General features: G+C 38.1%; 1 protein-coding gene across 5 annotated transcripts in view; it reads right to left on the reverse strand.

The window, feature by feature from the left end:
* The window catches only part of chchd6b (coiled-coil-helix-coiled-coil-helix domain containing 6b), a 53,207-nt gene extending 37,880 nt beyond the window's left edge, over positions 1 to 15,327 (reverse strand). Inside the window, exons 1-6 of one of the 5 annotated variants that reach the window (XM_015606926.3) lie at positions 14,900 to 15,327; positions 10,416 to 10,512; positions 9,471 to 9,519; positions 6,946 to 7,090; positions 2,393 to 2,413; positions 3 to 699 (exon numbers count right to left, since the gene is read on the reverse strand). In XM_015606926.3, the coding sequence (XP_015462412.3) occupies positions 466 to 699; positions 2,393 to 2,413; positions 6,946 to 7,090; positions 9,471 to 9,519; positions 10,416 to 10,512; positions 14,900 to 14,983 (630 nt within the window). In that variant the 5' untranslated portion in view covers positions 14,984 to 15,327 and the 3' untranslated portion in view covers positions 3 to 465. Of the gene's footprint in view, positions 1 to 2; positions 700 to 2,392; positions 2,417 to 6,945; positions 7,091 to 9,470; positions 9,520 to 10,415; positions 10,513 to 14,899 lie in introns of those variants that run through there. The other 4 variants (XM_007253308.4, XM_007253306.4, XM_007253305.4 and 1 more) reach the window with 4 other exon arrangements.
* Between the last annotated feature and the right edge of the window lie 784 nt (positions 15,328 to 16,111).

Here is a 16,111-nt window from a genome sequence, read left to right on the forward strand (position 1 = left end):
GAGACGCTTATAGCCATGTAATCTCACCTGCTTTGACACTTTCCATTAAACAGAGCTGTATTCCAGGTGTTCTTATTTTTGTTTTCAGAAATCCAATATGATCTTATGCCTCACTTCACACTACTACTTCAAATTGCTGCAAACACTTTTGGCTCTACACGACTCACATGCCACAACCTTCTTGAACACCATTCACCACCAGATTTAAATGAAACAATTCCCCCACCAAATATCTGAACAACTGACAAAACTAATGCAGTGTGAAAGAGGCTCGAGAGCCATGTTGAGGGTATTTGGGAGGTGATGGATTTTCTGTATGTGATCAGTGATGCTTTGTCAGGTGTGTAACGAACGGTCCAGGAAGATCTGGCCGATCTGAGACCAGCTGTCATGTTCTTATGAAGTAGGACATGTTCTGGTGCTATTCCAAACTGGTCTCAGATCAGCCCTGAGGCAGAAATTAAACTACAAGTCGCTGTACCAATTGCATGGCAACAAGAACCTAGGCACATTGTGTGCAGTTGAAGTATGAAGCAAGATGTACCTGAGAGGGACTGATGCTACCTTACAAAGCCATCCAGCACATATAGACCTTTGCAGCAAGCACAGAAAGAACAGAAAAGAAATGATTAAAATGAAGAGAGCAAGCAGAGCACAGGCGAGGCGCAGGCAGGCTAGATTTCTGCAATTTCTACAATTCTGCAGAGAGAAACAGACAGAAAAAGAGGGAAGAGATCAGGAAAAGACAATGCAACACAGCCGATAAATGAGAGGAATTATACTGGTTAAGCCAGTACAAGGGTGTTTCTCAATCAAGGTCCTGGTGTCCCCCTGCCCCGCACATTTACTGCTTTCCCGTCTCCCAAAACACCCGATTCACCAGTTCATTAACAAGCCCTGTCAGAGGTGCAGGGAAACCACTAATATATGCAGGACAGGGTACCTCCAGGCCTGAGATGGGGAAACACTGCACTACACTCTTAAAAATAAAGGCAAGCTTCAAACGGTCCTTTAAGCGATGCCAGTCTTGTGGTGTTCCCTACCTTTACTTTGATTTTTATTTATTTGAAAAACTACAAGGGCATTTTAGGGCAAGTAATGAGGTGAACACAAATAAAAACGATAATAATTTAGTATAAAAGCAGCATCTACAAAGGTTTGAACCTCTAAGGAGCAAAAAAGTGCAAAGGATCTCCAGTTTGTAACAAATGAGCGAAATTATGATTCAAATGTTTAAAAACAATGTTCCTCAAAGAAACATTTGAAGGAATTTGCATATTTCTCCCGTCTCCGGGCTTATTAACATCTGGGATCGACCATCACACAATGCTACTATATATTGTGGCCAGACAAATTCAACGTTTTCTAAAAGCAATGTTAAATGCAAAGGACCTTCCAGACTATTATCATCAACAGGTCCAAAAGCCAGTGACTGTCATTGTATCGGTGTGTGTGAATACACTTCTGTGACACAGCAAAAACGCAAAAAGTACATAAAGATTTTAGATTGTGCTGTATTTAAGTAGAGATACACTATTATGTTTTAACTTTAAATGGGCATTCATTTTATCACATAACACCAATGTGTAAATTAAATTAAAAATTAAAGCAAAATAAATCTGATTTATGCTCCTTAAGTTTTTTTTTTCTGTGGCATGATTCAAATTACCATTTGAAGCATTTTTATTTTTCAAGAGTGTAGACAGAGTAAAATTCATGCTCAAGGTAAGATGTTATGTAATGTAATGATGTTTCACTACTGACAGCTAGAAATCTTCACACTATAAAGAAGGCCAGAAGATTTAAATAAGGGACTGAGGAGTGACGGGAGTGAATTATGAATCCTGGTGCTCATATTTTACTTAGTTTCCACCCTTTGTGTTCAATTTTCAGTAGTTGACCCATCATTAATGCATGATAAATGCATGAATGTGTAGCCCACATTCACTGGAATGCCACCTGTAGGACTGTCATCTAATGCCTGTGTGACATAAATGAAATTCCACATGGTGGCCTGGCTTTTAGAGGCTCTACACACACACACACACACACACACACACATAATTGCATAGAGTGTAATCATATTGCCTATTTTTCTTCATTCAGTTAGTGTTTACTGGCAGGAAGGTTCCATTCACTCTGCTATGCAGATGATGTGCAATTTTCTAGCTGAATAGCTCCAAGTGTTGTGATGGAGGTGTCATCTGCTTGCGTGTGTGTGTGTGCGTTGTTGTTGTGTCTGTGTGTGTGTTGTGTATGTGCGTGTGTGTGTGTGTGCGAGCGTGTGTGTGTGTGTGCTTGCACTTCCATTCTGTTATAATGCACAATGAAAACATGCCATTTGAATAAAGAGAGAGAAAAGTAAGATTAACAGGGAGCAGCTTCTGCTTACCCAAGCGTTCAGCTCAGCTGGCTGCTGCAAAAAAGCAAGGGGGGGGGTGTTGGGGGGCGTCGGAGGATGAGAGAAAATGAGACAGAGAAAAAAGAGGGATATTAAAGTGTGAGAAGACAACGAGGGAGATGGAGAGAGAGAGAAGAAAAAAGATTGAAACAAAAAGGAAGGAAGATATTGAGAGTTGATAGGACAACAGAACGAAAGAAGAAACAGGATGAGAGAGGGAAAAAGACAGAGAGAGAGAGAGAGAGAGAGAGAGAGAGAGAGAGAGAAGAGGGGGGGGAGGGGGGGAAGAGAGAGAGATGCACATTAGGCTGGGTTAGGCGCTGATTCATGTTAATCCTGAAATCCAAACACTTCCAGAGATCCGGTGCTCCAGCTCACCGGAGTGCTGGAGTGAACTGACTGACATGTGCTGTAGATATGTAGTAGCAGTTACAGGGATGTAAGAGAGAGAGAAAGAGATACAGGTAGCTTTACCTATATAACAGTAGACACCTTTAAACAGGCTGTTTTATAAGAGCTTTATTCAGATCCAAATCCAGAGATATTGGATGGAACAGGTTAACGCTGGGGCTTTATATCCCCAAGCTTGCATTAGGTATGGTGCCAAAATGTTCAGTGTTATCTGCTATTAAAAGTCCTACTATAATGACAATTAAGAACAAGGTTTAGACGATTTATTCTCCCGAAAATTAATTTAATTTTCAAATAATTTTAGGCCACTGATAAATAATAATAAATAATTAAAATAATAAAGAATAATTAAAACAATTCTGTCCAAAACTAAAGCCGAACAAAATGAAACATTTGGTCAAAACATTGAATACAGAACAGCTTCTTTTGCAGGTTTCCCTTTACCTAGCCACTTTTCTTCACTACTTCTTGAATTAAACAGCCTATAAAAAGGAAAAACTCGTAATTTCTAAATTTTGAACATTTGAACACAGAACATTTTTACCCATTTTTTATCCCAGCTAGTGCATATTTGATTGTGTCATCAAAAATGCAATTGTTTTATATAAATTATTCTAGTCTTTTTTTTCATTTCCAATCACTGTGATATAAAGTAATATAATAAAATGCTATTACACATTGTTTTAAAAGAACAATTTACTTTTAATTAATTTGAATATTTAGACGTTGTAATCTGCATATAAATATGACTAAATATCCTGCATAATTAAAATAAAACCTCAGTTTATAAACAAAGTTTTTACAGGATCATTTACAGCAAAATGCTCTCTTTGCTAAGCAAATATACTGGGCAATATTGAGGTCATGTCCATATATTATACAACAAGCTGATAACAACATTAACAACAGACCTATTTAGAAATATTTCTTTAAAGAGAATAGACAAGCTGTGTGTGTGTGTGTGTGTGTGTCAGCTTTGGGTGCAACTTAAAGTAGCTATATGCATTAATGTGGACATGTAGTGAAGATAACTTTAAAAATGCTGTTCAATTCACTACCTGCTGTATTGTACCCATAGTGTCTCCCATTCTCTTTTATTATATCTATTATCTGTACTTGCTGTAAAATTGGGAAGGAGAGTAACGTAATTTCAATTCTCTGTATGTTGTGTACATATGCAGTATTGACAATAAAACTACTTGACTTGACTACCTAGATCATAACTGTAAAGCAAGAAAAAAAGTGAGAGAAACAGAGAGAGAGAGCTCAAAACAAAGACAAGAAGACACTGACATAACAGAATAAAAGAAGGAATACGAGAAAAAGAGAGAGAGAGAGAGAGAGAGAGAGAGAGAAAGATAGATAGAGAGAGAAAGATAGGGAGAGAGCATATTAAGCTGGGAAGCGCACTGATTCATGGAGTTGTTGTGCTAATATGGCTCCTAGGCTGTGTAAGACTCAGCACTGATACAATAAAAAAGGGTTAAACGGAGCAACTGAGTTATCCCTCCATGATTAAACGAGTAGATCACAGCTCTCCCTGCTCTAATAAAAAGCTGAACATAATGTAATCTGCCCTAAAGAGATTTTTCTCCAGACGCAGTCAGAGCAAGTCTTATCGTGACCAGTGCAAAACCCACTGAGAGAGAGAGAGAGAGAGAAAGAGAGAGAGAGCGCGCGATTCTAGTGAAAGGATTAACAGTACTGCATTAAACCGAACAGCATTGGAGATTTGTGATGGCAGATAGGCAGTAAGCACAGTTAGCACATTCATTACTCCTATGTTAAAGACATATTCCCATACAGAGGAGAGATATTAGCAGCAAATCTAGCACGCATTACTGCGCCACCACAGGCGGGCTTCCCTGCTCCGGCTCTGCACCGCTCCAGCTCAGTGCAGTGTGCGTATGACAGCGCGAGTCTTTCAAACACACTCGCGGGGCATGACCACAGACTACAGGATCCACTCATCTTTACGAATCATTTGCGACAATCTAGAAGCGCTCCACCTCAGAGATCCAAACACTGAGAAAAAATTCAGTAGACGCTCACTGAAGTGCTGGAGTGGACTGACTGATGTGAGCGGCAGATATGTCTGCAGTAACAGGGTTGAGAGAAAAAAAAGGAGAGACAGATAGATAAAGTGAATGAGAGAGGGATAGAAAAACAGAGAGACAGAAGAGAGAGAGAGACATGGGGAGAGGCAGTTTCAGTCACTGCTTCGATTACCGTTTTTTAGGAACAAAATGTTAAGGAAAGAGAGGAAGACAGAAAGAGAGAAAGAAAGCATGAAAGAGAGAGCAAGAGAGTACAAAACATCATGAGAGAGAAAGTGTGGGAAAGAGAGAGGGATGTGTAACATTAAAGAGGATATTTAATTAACTATTTAGATTACTATTTTTTTAGTTAAATATAAGAGCGTGAGAGAGAGAAAGAGAGAGAGAGAGACAGAAAGACAGAAGGAGAGACAGAGAGGGAGAGAGAGAGGGAGACTTTAAGAGGCTGTTCAATTCAACTAGCTAGATTACCATTTTTCAGTGAGATGAAGTGTGTGAGAGAGAGAGAGAGAGAGAGAGAGACAGAGAGAGAGAGACAGAAAGACAGAGGGAGAGACAGAGAGGGAGAGAGAGGGGAAGACTTTAAGAGGCTGTTCAATTCAACTCGCTAGATTGCCATTTTTCAGTGAGATGAAAAGCGTGTGAGACAGAGAGACAGAGACAGACAGAGACAGAGAGAGAGAGAGAGAGAGACAGCGTCTGCAAGTCAGACTACGTTTGACAACTTTACCGTAATACGCTTTAACAGAACTTGAATATTATTGTGAAATTTCTCAAAAACTAACACCTTCCTATCTCTCTATGGTACTCTTAATGCTCTCTCTTTCTTTCTCTCCCTCACTCCCTCTCTCTGTGGAATTCCTCCAGTTGATAGGCAGCACATTCTCCATTCTCTGTCTCTCGCCTCGAGCGATTGCGCACTCGCACTCTCACATTCACTCTCGCTATCTCTCTCTCTCTTCCCGGCTCACAGCTAACAAGCGATGCTACGCCAAGCATGGCAACAACCTTCACTCTGCATGCATTTAAATCTCATCAACACCATACCTTCCCTTCCCTTGCCTTGCTTTGCCTTCTCTCTCTCTCTCTCTCCCTCTCTCTCGCTCCCTAACATTTCTTTCTTCTGCTTCCTCTTCTCCAACTTTATCTGTTTTTCTTTATTGCTGTTGTTGGCTGCTCTCTGTGCGCCTCCTTATTCTTTTTAAATGGAGCCAGCCACTGTGCAGACATTCAGTGGGTGAACAGGCTTGAAAGCAAGAACTTCTGGTTTAACTTCAGATGGAAGAAGCAGACAAGAAGACAGAGAGAAACAGAAGCCTGAGAGAAAGATGGATAGAATTTAGAGAAGAGTGAGAAGACGCCGCATCTGTGACTGGTAGAAAAAAAAAAAAAAAACAACAACAAAGGGATGGAGATGAGCGTCAGAAGATGAAATATAATTGTACTCGGCCAGTTTTCCGCTATTATAGGCCACTCCTTACATTCCAGCACTTGGAAGCTCAAGGATTGAATAGCCAAAGCTTTTGCTGCCATCTAGTGGTGGCGAGAGGCACCCCGACACACCCAAAAGCCTTGCTGTGGCAGGTACAGCTCTCTGCATATCCACCAATAATGACCTGATCAGGCTGTGAACGCATAATCAAACACTCAATTTGGGCATCACAAAGTTTCTCAATTACAGCTCGTCAAGGAAGGCAAAGTCCGGCTGGTAGATAATAAAACGTGCGTGAGCAGCAGCAGCTCGGGTGCGAATGTGAACATTAACTAGTATCGACGCCTCTGTCTGTGAATGAGAAAGCTAATATAATCAGCCGCACTGAATAGCCTCATTACAATCCTGCACCATTACAGCTTCAGCAGACAAGCGCAGGAAAAGAAGAAGTGTCCTGCACTCAATAATCATTACGCTCACTTAACACCAGGCAGAGAGGAACGACACGGAGCAAATCAATTCTGAGGGAGGAGAAGAAACCAAGAGACAGAGACAAAAGGGACAGACGGTTGGAGAATGTTTTTACAAGTGTTTAACTTTCTTCAGAGAACTACAGTGTGTGCGTGTGTGTTTGTGTGCCTCACCAGGTTCTGTGCTTTCTCCAGCTCCTCTCTTGTCCTGGCTCTCTCTCTGAGCACAGCAGGTTTCAGATCATCTGCCCCGGCCTCTTTCTCTCTGCGTGCCATCCGTGCCAACTCCTCCCTCACCAAACCCTGTTCACGCTCGAACCTGCAACAGACATCCATGCACACACAGCAGAACAAAGTGACCATCAGTCAAAATCACGATTAGACCTAATGACAAATTGTTCCACAATTTTAGATGCAGCTCTTGGAGTTTGATTGGTGAACCTCTGCACATCTTTGCTTCTGCGAGACTCTGAGACCTCTCTAAAATGCTCTTTTATTTTATATTTTTTATATTTTATATAATATTTATATTTTTATACCTAATCATGTGAGTTAAGTGTAAATTGCTCAGAATGTACTGGTAGATGTTTTTTATTAGTATCACTTACTTTTTTTAGCCTCTTTTGTTGTCTTGTTCCTATGTGTTTAATACGTTTTACTTCTATCAATGTTTAAACAAGTTTTATGAAAAGGTAAAGTGTCTCATATGATACAGGGGCAATGAAACTAAAACGCCTGGTTTTAGACCACAATAATTTTTTGTCCTGACAAACAGTTCTGGTGGAAACAGGGGAGTTGAGACTCACATTGAATTCTGCCGTGACTTGGGCAGCCATGGTTTTATGTTTTTTGCATATAATTCGAGTTAGCACCCGAACATCCCTTTCAGACAGCTTCCTCTTGCATCCACAGTTAATCCTGTTGGATGTGGTTCGTCCTTCTTGGTGGTATACTGACATTACCCTGGATACCGTGGCTCTTGATAAATCACAAAGACTTGCTGTCTTGGTCACAGATGTGCCAGCAAGACGTGCACCAACCATTTGTCCTCTTTTGAACTCTGGTATGTAACCCATAATGTTGTGTGCATTGCGATATTTTGAGCAAAACTGTGCTCTTACCCTGCTAAATGAACCCTCACACTCTGCTCTTACTGGTGCAATGTGCAATTAATGAAGATTGGCCACCAGGCTCATCCAATTTAGCCATGAAACCTCCCACACTAAAATGACAGGTGTTTCAGTTTCATTGTCCAACCCCTGTATGTATTCTATGTTATATTGTGAATAAAATATGAATCTATGATATTTGAAAACCATTGCATTCTGTTTTTATTAACATCTGTTCACATTTTACACAAGCTTTGCCCATCTTTTTGGAATTGGGGTCATATTATGTATACACTGCATCACTGAGACTCTCATAAAGACAATCTACAGCAGGGGTGTCCAAACAAAAAAGCAGAGAGGGTGCGCATTTCTAGCGCAGAAAAACAGGCCAAAGAGTCTAAAAGCGGAGAGGTTGCACATTTCTAGAGCAGAAAAACGGGCCAAAGAGTCTAAAAGCGGAGAGGGTGCGCATTTCTAGCGCAGAAAAACGGGCCAAAGAGTCTAAAAGCGGAGAGGGTGTGCATTTCTAGCGCAGAAAAACGGGCCAAAGAGTCTAAAAGCGGAGAGGGTGCACATTTCTAGCGCAGCTAAACAGGCAAAAGAGTCTAAAAGCGGAGAGTGTGCGCATTTCTAGCGCAGAAAACGGGCCAAAGAGTCTAAAAACGGAGAGGGTGCGCATTTCTAGCGCAGAAAAACGGGCCAAAGAGTCTAAAAGTGGAGAGAGTGCGCATTTCTAGTGCAGAAAAACGGGCCAAAGAGTCTAAAAGCGGAGAGGGTGCGCATTTCTAGCGCAGAAAAATGGGGCAAAGTGTCTAGAAGCGGAAAGGGTGCGCATTTCTAGCGCAGAAAAACAGGGCAAAGAGTCTAAAAGCGGAGAGGGTGTGCATTTCTAGCGCACAAAAACGGACCAAAGAGTGTAAAAGTTGAGTTTAATATTAAGAGACATCATGAAATTAAACATCAATTTGAAAAATCTTAGTTTACACAACACTGTCAAAGATAAAGTTAGTAAGTCAAGTAAAATGGTGTGTAAATGAAATAATCAGAAAAAAAGTATTATTTAAAGTGGTATATTTCATTATTTGTTTTATTACGGAGTGTGGCCCGTGACTTCAAATATATTTCTCCTTCTGGCCCCCAACAAAAGTTTGGACACCCCTGATCTACAGTTTTATATAAAGTATGATGGACCACCACTATCTGTCCTCTGACACATTTCTCAGACTCCAGATTACAACAGTCTACCACTAAAGATGAATAAAGAACTTTAACAATTCACATTCGGTCATTATCTGACTGACTGAAAACCACAAGCTATTTCTTCCATCTCTTAAAATCGTTTACTAAAGCCACTAAAGTCCCGCTAAAACACACATCACAAACAGCAACACAGCCTCACACTGGCACAGAGGAAGCTTCCGACCGCTGCAGACCACAGACAACTTCCACAAATCATAAGCACTGACTAACTCAGACAGCTGCAGACCACATCACTCAACTACAAACTTTACATGACCCTCTCAAACGCCAGAGCTCAACATCTGGACCACACAACTGTAGATCAGTACTACACACACTGAGTAAACTCACCGTTTTCTTAATTCCTCCTGCATCTCAGCTGGAGAAGGTCTAGTTGGTCCTGCAAAACACCCAGAGAACTTTCTCATTAAATGCGGATAACAACACATGATATTATTTCATTGTTTTCTAGTAATTTCTTGAACAGTTGTTATTAAATTGCTACATAAACTTTGATGGACTTCAATCTTGAAAAAAGCACAGGGTAAACATACTGTAGGAGCACATTCCCATTCAGCACACAGAGCTGTGTACTGGCAATAACTTAATCATACAATATGCATCACATTAATAAAAAAAATCAATATTTTAGGCAAAAATATATATGAATATATAATTATACTACAAAAACGAATAAACTTAACTATTGTATAATATTGTAATACTGTAACTACATATTTTAAGCCAATCAGAAAATAACTTGACTGAAAGAGGAATCTCTCAACTGATGCTTTTTATAGATATTAAATATATGTTTGTAGATAATATTTATACATTTTCAACTGATCACAGACACTACTGGCTTGTATTTTTAAATAAATACTTTTTTTATAGTTTTCTTTCAATATATAAATTATAGTACGCTGTCTAATAGCAGTGGGTAGCTTGCTCTATTATTTTTTAATAATCCATATGAATTTATGGTGACCTTAAAGGGTCACGCTCAAAATCTAATCCATATTTTTTCACAATCTAATTGTTGATATCAATATCACCTGAAGTTGCTGTTATGTATATGCATGATTTATGCAATGCACTGATGCCAAATAATTGGCTGATTAAATATTTGCATAAAGTAGAATAATAAAAGTTCTCGGTGAGCTCCTAACAGTAAAAAAAGAATTAAAATGTTTAAATCGGTTTGGCTGGGTTTAAACTAAAAGCATATTTAAAATAAAGGTCACACCAAACAAGGTGTAGAGAACAAAAGAGAACAGGAGAGGTGATAGCAATTACCTGGATCTGTCTTCTGACTGCCAGGTTTTGGAGGTGGTGACTTTTCTGAAGACTGACTCCCTGATTCCCGCATTCTCTGAAGAACGTCATCAGACAACTGAGAACACACACATACAATCAAATAAAAAATTATTTCAACAAAATCATCATCAAAGTACCACACATATCAGCCATACTACTGGAGAATTAGTTACAATAACACAAATAACTGAATGTCCAGAAACCCTCTCTATTTGTGTAAAGGACCTTATACAGCTCTGGAAAAAATAAGAGATCACTTAAAAATAATGAGTTTCTTTGATTTTACCAAATTGAAAACCTCTGGAACATAATCAAGAGGAAGATGGATGATCATAAGTCATCAAACCAAGCTGAACTGCTTGAATGTTTGCACCAGTAGTGGCATAAAGTTATCCAAAAGCAGTGTGTAAGACTGGTGGAGGAGAACATGCCAAGATGCATAAAAACTGTGATTAAAAACCAGGGTTATTCCACCAAATATTGATTTCTAAACTCCTAAAACTTTATGAATATGAACATGTTTTATGTGCATTATTTGAGGTTTGAAAGCTCTGTATCTTCTTTGTTATTTCAGTTATTTCTCAATTTATAATATATTATAATATAATAAAATATATTATAAACATTTGATTTTAAATGAATTTAACTTTCTTTATTTTTTTAAACTTAAACTTATTTAACAGTGTTCCAGACCAATTGATTTAAATCTCTAAGTTTACTCTTTTCTCTTAAATGTGCCAGCTCAGTCCACTTTTGAAGAAAGAAAAAAAAAAAAAAAAAAAAAAAACTAAGCTGCAAAAACTTACCTGATACTTCATAAGTACTTCCCTTAATGTTCACATGCAATTCTACTCCAAAACCTCTAGAGGCCGCCATTCTCCATTAAAACTTTTTTCCTTTATTTTTTTAATTAAAACAAACCACCATAAAACTTTAACAGAAAACACACCTCATTCATCATCTAACAAATGTAACTCTTTCACCAATCCAATTACCAATCCTTAGAAAAAACGAAATGTTCTGGTTCTCTGTATGATAACAACACATTTATAACAATATAAAAACAGATTTTCGTGAAAATCGTCTACTAGCTTAAATCATGTAGTTGGTATGTGCCAGATATTTACAAAAGTGTCATGTGTGAGTGAGAAGCAATACACATTTAAAGAAAAGGCCTGAAATATGAAATGTTCATGAAGTGTTCAATGATATGTGATAGTTAGGAATTGTATGTTTTTAAATGTTTTTATACCAGTTATTTAAGTAATTTTAGGTTATTTATTTTAATAATAATTACTTGATTAATGATACTTTGGTGTAATGGTTACTATGGTATAATAACAAGTAAAAGTATGTAAATGGCTCAGTTTTGAAGTGGCAGTGCCTTTCTAGCACAGATGCAGGGTCAACAAAGAACTACAGGGTACTTAAAACTTCAAATTAAAAACATAATTTTGGAGAAAAGGGTTTATCATGTAATAGGTTCATCAGGTAATAGGTGGAAAATTTCATTCTATGAAGTTACAGTGTTCTTAAATAGTTGTTTGAAAACTGATTAATCAATATTAGGAAACACACTGCAGTTTGAATGTCACACATATTTCTATTGCTCCAATCGTCAAGATATTTTAAAATACTGCAAGATTTAAATTAGATTAAAGTAAATGTGGAAAAGAGCAAAAATGGATACACAAGGTCACAAGAATTTGTTACAGTACAGTTATGGCACCAACAGGGTAGCCAATGAGAAGAGAAGTCATCTAAAAGGCACAGCAACAAAACCAGTTTGATGAGGAGAAGTGGAGAAAAGGTCATGTAGTAATGAATCATGTCCTTTTTTCATAGATGAAAATCACACCAATGCCAGAAGTGATAAAGGGAAGAAAAAAAATCTAAAAAACTATTTGGGAAACAGACCCTTAAGAGTGAATGACTGAAAGAGCATGATTGAGGTATGTGATAATAAACTTAAATGTGAACTTGAAACATTAATAGAAAGATCAACAGGTGCATTTAGAGATTGGCTCTTGTAGACTGCAGTGAAGTACAGCCAGAACCCAGTTTTCAGTAGGCTCAGTCTACAGCCTGGCTCAACATGATACGAGAGATCCTGGAAGGTGCTAATGAGAGATAAGAGGAGGTTGGTAATGTAATGAACTGAAGTCTTAAAAACTGTTCTAGGCACAGACTAATATTAAAAGCTTTCTTTATCACTGCAGCCATGTTGGTACCATTTTATGTTGCTTACTTTTACACAGATTTCAGGTTAAAACAGCACTGGATCCACACCATGTTTTAAGGGTAGATGAGGAAAAATGTAGTTATTTAAAAAAAAGGGTACAGTGTAAAAGCTATGTCAAAACATACCATTTACTCTCCAGGTTATATAAGGATACTGAGCTGTTTAGTGCAAATTAAATACACTATTTGCTGAATTTGTAACAATAATGAAACCCATTATGTGTGTCCATAATATATCTTCACTCATTTCCACTTAACTTGTACAAACAAGGCACAACAGACAGCAGTCAGTCAGAACTGAGGTCATTTGCATATATCAGTCTTCAAAGAGAATTCCACAGATTTTTTTTTATTTTCCATAAATAAATAGTAATTTGGAACAGTGTAAATTGAAATGCACTGTTTTTCAGAATTTACTCTTTTTTTAGAGTGTCTCTAGAAGTGTTTAATGCCTCAAAATATTTCAGTGCAGAAAATTATTATAGAAACAAATATGAACATACAAACATCTAAAGGATTTTGTTTTACAATGATACTGAATAAATATTTTGAATTGAGGGTACATAAGGGGATAAAGCAAAAAGCAAAAACAGCCCCCTTAATTTTTTTGCTAAAAGTATTCAAATCAATAAAACGACAAGGATGCACAAATGTATGCACCTGCCTAATTTTGTTAAAATAATTATTTGACACTTTCTGTAAATCCTATAAACTTAATTTCACTTCGACCCTGCAATGTGATTGGCTAAGAGGCGTTCATACAAGGTAACCTAGCAACGATGCAGCGCTTACAAGCCTAACAGCACAGCTACAATTAGAGCAGCAATGGAACTATTTTAACTCCCGGCGTGTTAATAACCAAACAGAACATATTTTCTTGTTCTCTTTAACTTAAAATTTTCAACACACAGTGATAATGGAACTGTGTGTGGTATAATCACAATAATATACTTGAGGTTTGTGCTAGTAACGCCTGCTGCCTCGTGCCTACGGCCGAAGCACAGCAGTGCCAATATTACACGTTCTATCACTCCCTCTTGTGTATTATTGCCTAACTGCATTTCAGATTTCATGCATTCATTCTTTTATTTACATTTAAATATCCACTATAAAAAATTGCATCTTAAGAACTACAAGTGTAATTAGTCACAGTTAATCAAAAATTACTGTTGGGATTAATCGGGTTAAATTTTGTAATCGATTGACACCACTAGTTTATACACTTTTGCCACTCACAAATATGTAATACTGGATTCTTTTTCTCAATAAATAAATGACCAATTATATTATTTTTGTTTTATTTGTTTATTTGGCTTCTCTTTGTATACTTTTAGGACTTCTGGAACTCTGATGATGTTTTAGGTCATATTTATTAGGGGTGGGCGATATGGCTCTAAAATAATATCACGATATTTCAGGGTATTTTTGCGATAACGATATACTTGGCGATATAGGAAAACTAAAATAATTAATTCATTTCAGGAATATAGAATAATAGTATAACAGTATAATCATAATGTGGCAAAATAAATAATATAGCATAAAATAATATAATGCAGCAAATAATATTGCAGAATATTTAGTGCATGCATATAAACTGCAAACTAAAACAATTATACAATAAATACACTTAAAGCTTCACAGTAAATAATAGACTACTTTTAAGACAGAACAGCCCTATTATCACGGTATGGATTTTTAATATCATGATATTTCTGTGTCACGATAATTTGTATACGATATAATATTGCCACCCCTAATATTTATACAGAAATAAACTTTCAAGCACCACTGTATGTGTAAAGCTGACCAGAAACAGCACCAGGCCCTCTATAGCAGTTATACAGCTATAAGAAGCCACAGTGTGAAACTTACTTGGTGTTCAGGTAATCTCATTAATTCTCCCACAGGTTTAGCTACAGTTATCTGAGGTTTAACTAAGTGACTCATTTCACTTTGTCTCTCTCTCTGCTGCCCCTCAGAGGACAGAGAGTTACTGAGAGCTGAAGTTCATTCAACTCCTGCCTTGAAAACCTGCTGTAAAAACCACTGAGATAAACAAACAAGCCCCATTCATTTATTAATTCACAGAGGCTACAGATACTACAGCTTTACTGCCACCCAAACACACAGATATCACCCAGAACCTGAGGAGATACTGAGTTAAATATCATAATATCAGCCCCCACAGCCCTGCAGCTCTCCTCCATTCCTCTCCTCACCTTCACCCCCTGCAGCACGGTGACCTTCTCCTCCTGGTCCAGCCCGTAGGAGACCTTCCTGGTGGTGCTCTCTCTGCCCCCCATGCTCTCCGAGCTCCAGCCTGGGCAGAAACAGCGCTGTTTCCCTGGGGCAGCTAACCTACAGCTAGCGTTAGCCTGCTACTGAAACAGACAGGGGTCACTATAAACGCACACTGCCCAGTATCCTCGCCGCGCATAGGCGGATAAAACAATGACAAAAACCCAATGGCCTGTTTATCCGCAGTCACATGATGCTCAGAGTGAAACCTGGGAAATGTATTAAACAGCGGGGTCTCGCTCAAACCGGACACACCACGCGAGCACAGAAACAGCGCTTCTGTTTACAGTAAAACTCCAGAATCCAGCAGAGAGAAAACAGATAAATCCTGATAACGCGCACAGTCACATGCTCAGGCTGCTGCCTCTGGAGTCTGAGGCTTCCTGCAGCGCAAATAAACACCAGCAGGAGGCAGCAGAGGGATACTGGCTCAGTCCCTCCATAGCAGCCCCATACAGTCATGGGCTCTGTCTCAAATGTAAGACATGCTGCCTACTCAGGCAGGATTCTAAGGGAGTAAGACACCCTGCAAATAAACCTAAATCTTAGCAAGTGATCATATCTAAACATAATGCAAAGTAGGGGTGTGCAATATTATATCGTATACAATATAGCTTGACACAGAAATATCGTGATATTAAAAATCCATATCGTGATAATAGGGCTGTTCTGTCTTAAAAGTAGTCTATTATTTACTGTGAAGATTTAAGTGTATTTATTGTATAATTGTTTTAGTTTGCAGTTTATATGCATGCACTAAATATTCTGCAATTTTTTTGCTACATTATATTATTTTATGCTATATTAATTATTTTGCCACATTATGATTATTCTGTTATACTCCTATACTATATTCCTGAAATTAATTATTTATTATTCTGTTTTCCTATATCGGCAAGCATATCGTTATCGCAAAAATACCCTGAAATATCGTGATATTACTTTAGAGCCATATCGCCCACCCCTAATGCAAAGCATAGCCAAGACTAGACTGGGTACTAAATTTAGCCCTGGACTAAAACAGGGCCTAGAACAGCACACTACAATAACCCCCATATGCATGTATACTTAAATGCAAGCAACTAAATTACCATAAATAAACCTTTAAAAAGGAGTCGTTTTTGTTTTAAGCA

The sequence above is a fragment of the Astyanax mexicanus genome, chromosome 5, assembly GCF_023375975.1.
Source record: "Astyanax mexicanus isolate ESR-SI-001 chromosome 5, AstMex3_surface, whole genome shotgun sequence".
Lineage (NCBI taxonomy): Eukaryota > Metazoa > Chordata > Actinopteri > Characiformes > Acestrorhamphidae > Astyanax > Astyanax mexicanus.